Consider the following 6,022-nt stretch of genomic DNA (forward strand, 5'->3'; position numbering starts at 1 on the left):
GTACCGACATTCACCCTTCCTGAAGAAACCAACGCAACCTCCTATGTGCACCTGACATTCTACAGTGACGTCAACAGTATTGTGGGCGCCTACCATCATCAATGTTCTCATCGACATGGGCAACAAGACTTAGTAACATCCGTACTCTCTCCTTCTCACCTGTAAACACTTTTGGACTCTCGTCTGTGGCCATTTTAAGCCTTGTAGGTTGTAACAAATCACATAGGAGCTTTCAACACTAGTTTGACCAGCTTGTAATAGTAGGATACTCTTGTTGATTGTGAAGATGGTCGCTGCAGCCATGCTGTCAGCTTGAATGCCTGCAAAGAGATAGCTTACTTTAGCTTGAAACCATGTACAAAAACCCTGGACATAACATGGGCAACGTTAGAAACATACGTACCTTCCAAGGCGATGCGGTGAAACCTGCGTGCTGGTACGAACGTATGCTTAACAAATAACAAGCCACCCAGTAATCAGTTCACATATTCCTTATCAATTATTACCTTTAGCTTGCTTGTTGCTAGCTTTCTGCATTGCTCTGATAGCTTCTCGCTGCACTTGTGGACCTCCAATTCTTCCAGCGAAGGTGGGAGGCCCCTCTCTGGTAGCCTGGAGATACTCGGGCAATAAATGATCTCCAACCGCTTGAGGGAGGGATGGCTATGCAGACCCACAGGAAGATCTGACAGTTTGGAGCAATGGTGAAATCCAAGCTCTTGGAGGGACGTGAGGAGCTGAAGCGCTACCTCTTGCTCGCATGTTAGTCCTGCCGCGTGGATATGTCTAAATTTGTCCTCGAGCTTTAGGCATTGGAGAGAGGTGAGGTGCTTGCAGAATGGCGTGGTAAGAAAAGATGGGTCGTCGATCTGAAGCCTTTCCAATCCAGGGCACAGCTCATAACCCTGCGTTGATAGACTCTTCAAACATTGAGGTAAGCTTGTGCATCCGTATACTTTCAAATACCTGAGACCGCGGAGGGATTGGAAGCCCTCTAGTGCGTCTAGCGATTTGCAATATCGAATTGTCAGCTCTTCCAGTGCTGTGCAGGAATGCAGCTGTAGAGATTTCAATGCATCATTTTCCGACACATCTAGTACTTTGAGGCGGGTCAGATCTCCCGGAAAGCAGGGCTGCAGCGTTTCTAGGGAAGCATCATCGATATCCAGTATGCCAAGTGAACACGGGAGAAGCCATCTTCCGTTTGCCTGGTCATCGATTTCGTCTTCACGCACCAAGGACGATATCAGCTCGGGGCATTCAACAATTGTTAGCTTCTCAAGGGAGGTGAATCCAGAGAAGCATTCCTTGTTCCCCAGAAACTTTAGCTTGCAAAATGCAATGGACATCTTCTTGAGAGAGGGTATGAGGTTAGATGGAATCCGCAGGAGTTTGTTAGGACATGGCCTTGTCGATGCGCCATCTAGATTTCCCTGTGATGAAACACATGGAGCCGAGGTGAGATTTGATAAAGTATTCTCTTTACCTTGTATCAATAGTCCTGTTATCTGCTCACACCTCACTAGATCCAATGTCTCTAGGGCTCGCACATGTTGCAATATCACAGATAACCACTGGCCAATTATTCCACAATTTATAATGCTGAGAGATGGACCGGCATCAAAATTTGTGCTTGTCATGTATTCATGGGTATGTGTTGACGACACATCTGAAGAGAAAATTGTTTGGCATGACCATATTTCCAACCTCTTCAAGCAGACGAGTTGCTTCAAACCTTCTAGTGAAATAAACAGATTATTGTAGCCCACTATTTGCAAGAGTTATGGTCCTTAGGTTGCGAAATGACAATTTTGTCATCCAGGAAATCAATGGAAGATACAATTTTGAATTCCCCGTTTGATGATCCCTCCATGGTTAGAATTGTTGAAACATTTTTGATGGATAATTTAAAAACACTACTTGATGGTGGTAGAGGATTTGATACCATTAAATGAGGACACTCATGGATGGTCAGCTCGCTAACACTGGGCAACCATGACATGTGCTCGATTTCAAAATTTTCACAGCTGTCAAAGAGGATAAAGGCCTTCAGTACCCAGCATCTCCAGTACCCTCAAACTTGAGTTCAAGTCCCTCACTGAATTGGAGAAACTTGTTTCCAACTTTGGCATATCAATCAATACCAGCTCCTCTAACGAAGGAATTAGCAACTCTGTTACTTCTGTCATATTCCTTAATTTCAACTCTGTAAGAGATGATAGACTTTCTAGAGATGGGATTATTTGCCATCCTTTACAATCCTCTAGATGGATCATCTGCAAGCTAGCAGACTTAGCTGGGGAGAAAGCGCCGCATGCTCCTTTTGTCAGAACAAGATGCCTCATGCTGATGAGATCACTCATATCATGAACAATTGCTTGGCACCCAGCATCTAATATTTCAAGGTGGTAAAACTTGCTTAGAGATATAGGCAAAGATTCACTTTTGCCTTTGTTCTCAAGTTTTAGGTAGCGAAGATGGGTACAATTTACCAAATTGGAGATAAAGGTATGGAAGGACTTGAACTGGACGAATAAAGAATCATAGCGCCCTGTTAGCAAGTTATGTTTGCCTCCTAGTCTATTGTGCCTGCGCCTTGGACTCTGGATACAGCCATGCGCCAGGCTAGGCACTTGTGCTATTTAGTATGAGTTAATTAGGTTCCTAGATTGTGTTCACACCTTGAACCCTTGAGTTCTCCTGCCTATATATTGTAATCCCTTGTAATCTGTGATTGATAAATATATACTATTCAGAGTTTATCTCTCTCACATGGTATCACGAGTCCGGGTAACACCCGTTTTCCCTTCCGCTTTTCTGGCGTGCCGCTTCTAGCGCCACCGCCTCCGGCGTGCTGCCCCTTGCGCCGCCCCTCCCTTCTCCGCCATGGCCGGCTCCCTTCACCCCTCTGCTGCTGACAACGAGGCCGAGCGCTAGCGCCAGGAGGACGCCCGAGCCGCCCAGGCTGCCGCCCGTCGCGCCGCTCTTGCTCGCGCCGAAGAGGCCGAAGCCGAGGCCGCCGCCGCAGCTGCGCGCGTCCGCGCCGCCCTGGAGCGCGTGGCCTAGGAGCGGGCCGCTGCCGACCCTCCCCTTGAAGATCCGCCAGAGGACTGCGACGAGGTCGCGTCCTCCCTCTTCGATGGCCCTCGTACCTCAGTTCAGGCCGCCATAGCTCTTCAGGAGGTTACTGCTGTTCTTAACCTGCACGCCCAAGCTGTGGCCGTCCAGAACATCCATCATCTTGTCCGCGTCGTTCTCGACGTCACCTCCGGCAGCTTCACTTGGTGGCGCGAGCAATTCCTGCTCGCCCTGGGCAAGTACTCCCTTCAGGGCCATGTTCTTCAGGACGATCGTCCCCTGAACTCGCCAGACTGGGAGCGCATGGACTGCGTCGTCCACTCCTGGCTCTACGGCACCCTCTCCGACAATCTCCACGACATTGTCCGGCATCGCAGCGACCAAGGCGACACTGCCCATACCACCTGGCTTGCCATTGAGAGCCAATTTCTCGGCAACCGGGAGGCGCGCGCTCTCATCCTTGGCGCCAAACTTCGCACGCTTGTCCAAGGGGACCTATCTGTCACCGACTACTGCAAGCTTCTCAAGACCACCGCTGACAACCTCGCTGATCTGGGTGAACCCATCAGCGACCGCTCCCTCGTCCTCAATCTCATCCGAGGTTTGAACGAGCAGTTTGTCTCCGTTGGCCGCCATCTTTGATGCAGCCGTCCCTTCCCTTCCTTCTTGGAGGCCTGCGATGAGCTCACTCTCGAGGAGCTTACCATGGGGGCCCCGACTCCGTCTCCTCCCACGGCTCTCGTCGCCAGCATAGGCAGCGGCTCCTCGTCCCCTCGTCCCGCCTCCCAACAGATTTCTGGGCATCCCAACACCGAGCCTGGGGGTGGCAAAGGGGGCGGCTTTGGTGGCAAAAACAATCGTCGCCCTTCACTCCTCCACACCTCACTCTATCCTGTTTGGTGTTTAGCCCCAATACGACCATCTTCACGTTTTTAGCTGCGCTTGCTATCCTAACCTTTCCGCCACAGCCGCCAACAAACTTGCACCTCGATCCTCCTTGTGCATCTTTCTTGGCTATTCCTCCAACCATAAAGGATACCACTGCCTCGACCTTCAAACCAATCGTGTTCTCATCTCTCGACATGTCGTGTTTGATGAGAACTCGTTCCCCCTTTCCCAGCAGCCCACCCCTCCCAATCCAGCGGACTTCGATTTTCTAACTGATGATGCTGATCCCATGCCCAGTGCACCACTACCTTTATTTCCTACAGGTACCTCCGTTGGTGTTCCTGCACAGCCACGTGCAGCACCCCTTGTCGGCACACCATCAGCACCCTGCACGGACTGTCCTCGTGTGGCATTCAGTGAGGGTGCAGTCGTCGAGACAGCAGCTACACTCCGGTGCCGGGCAAGGTTCTTTCACCGATATCAGGCGCCCGGCAGGCCACTCCCTCTACACCTGCTGCTGCTGCAGCTCCAGGCGCTGCTGCAGCCCGGCAGGCCGCTCCATCTACGCCTACTGCTGCTGCTGCTCCAGGCGCTGCTACAGCCCCCAGCGCCCTAGGTCCCTCCATTGCTGCAGCAGCCCCCGTCAGGCCTCGACCACTGCTGGTGTATTCACGGTGCCAGGCAGTCGCTCCTCCGCAACCGGCTGCCTCTAGCCCGCCGGCTCTACCCAAGGGCGCCGTGTCTGTGCAGCCCACTGTCAACAATCACAGCATGACAACACGCGCCAAAGCTGGTCACCGGTTTCCTAGTGTCTACAACAGCACAACACTGTCACCGATGCCCCACAGCTTCCGTAGTGCCCTTACTGATCCCAATTGGAGGGCTACCATGGAAGAAGAGTTCTATGCTCTTCTTCAGAACAACACATGGGAGCTTGTTCCTCGACCGTCTCAAGGCAACATTGTCACTGGTAAATGGATTTTCAAGCACAAATTCAGGGCTGACGGGTCCCTAGAGCGCTACAAGGCTCGTTGGGTCCTCCGAGGCTTTACTCAGCGCCCGGGGATCAACTTTGACGAGACATTCAGTCCTGTTGTCAAGCCCGCCACAGTTCAGACAGTGCTCTCCCTCTCCCTCTCCCGCGGATGGCCAGTTCACCAGCTCGATGTAAAGAATGCCTTTCTACACGGGACCCTGTCTGAAACTGTTTTTGCTGCACAGCCTGCTGGTTTTGAGGATCCCATTCATCCCGGATATGTCTGTCGACTCAACAAGTCTCTCTATGGTCTCAAGCAAGCTCCTCGGGCATGGTACAGTCGCTTTGCTACATTTATTCTCTCACTTGGATTTGTGAATGCCAAGACAGACACCTCCCTATTTATTTACCATCATGGTGCCGACACAGCATACTTGCTGCTGTACGTGGATGACATCATCCTCACTGCCTCCTCCACAGTTGTCCTCCGTCGCATCATATCTGGCGTACAGCGTGAGTTCAACATGAAGGACCTTGGCAAGTTACACCATTTTCTTGGAATGCAAGTTCAGCACCGGGATGGATGTCTGCTTTTGTCTCAGCAACAATACATGATGGAGATTCTTGATCGGGCTGGTATGACTGAATGCAAACCCTGCTCTACTCCAGTTGACACCAATCCAAAGCTATCTGCAGTAAGTGGTGACCCAGTTCAGGATCCCTCTGATTTTCGTAGCCTAGCTGGTGCTCTTCAGTACCTCACTTTCACTCGTCCGGACATTGCTTATGCTGTTCAGCAAGTGTGTCTCCACATGCATGATCCACGGGAACCTCACTTGGTTGCCCTCAAGCGGATCCTTCGGTATGTTCGCGGGACTCTACATTTGGGGCTGGTGCTCCGCCCCTCATCCCAACATGAGCCGGTCGCCTACTCTGATGCTGACTGGGCCGGCTGCCCGGATACTCGCAAGTCCACTTCTGGATATGCGGTCTTCCTTGGTGATAACCTCATTTCCTGGTCCTCCAAATGCCAAAACACCGTGTCCCGATCCAGTGCCGAAGCTGAATATCGCGCCGTTG

The 6,022-nt window shown here is 51.5% G+C and overlaps 1 protein-coding gene and 1 pseudogene across 1 annotated transcript; both read right to left on the reverse strand.

The window, feature by feature from the left end:
* Positions 1-439: 439 nt before the first annotated feature.
* Positions 440-1,493, reverse strand: LOC136511748 (disease resistance protein TAO1-like). Its single transcript, XM_066505787.1, has one exon. The coding sequence runs from the start codon at positions 1,347-1,349 to the stop codon at positions 477-479; it is 873 nt and encodes a 290-aa protein (XP_066361884.1). The 5' UTR covers positions 1,350-1,493; the 3' UTR covers positions 440-476.
* A 275-nt stretch (positions 1,494-1,768) lies between these two features.
* LOC136511267 (uncharacterized) lies at positions 1,769-2,546 on the reverse strand (annotated as a pseudogene).
* Between the last annotated feature and the right edge of the window lie 3,476 nt (positions 2,547-6,022).

The sequence above is a fragment of the Miscanthus floridulus genome, chromosome 16 (genome assembly GCF_019320115.1).
Source record: "Miscanthus floridulus cultivar M001 chromosome 16, ASM1932011v1, whole genome shotgun sequence".
In the NCBI taxonomy this organism is placed as follows: domain Eukaryota; kingdom Viridiplantae; phylum Streptophyta; class Magnoliopsida; order Poales; family Poaceae; genus Miscanthus; species Miscanthus floridulus.

What these genes read in the sequence shown, in the direction of transcription:
- LOC136511748 (XM_066505787.1), bottom strand. Translation starts at nt 1,349, where the DNA reads ATGTCCATTGCATTTTGCAAGCTAAAGTTTCTGGGGAACAAGGAATGC.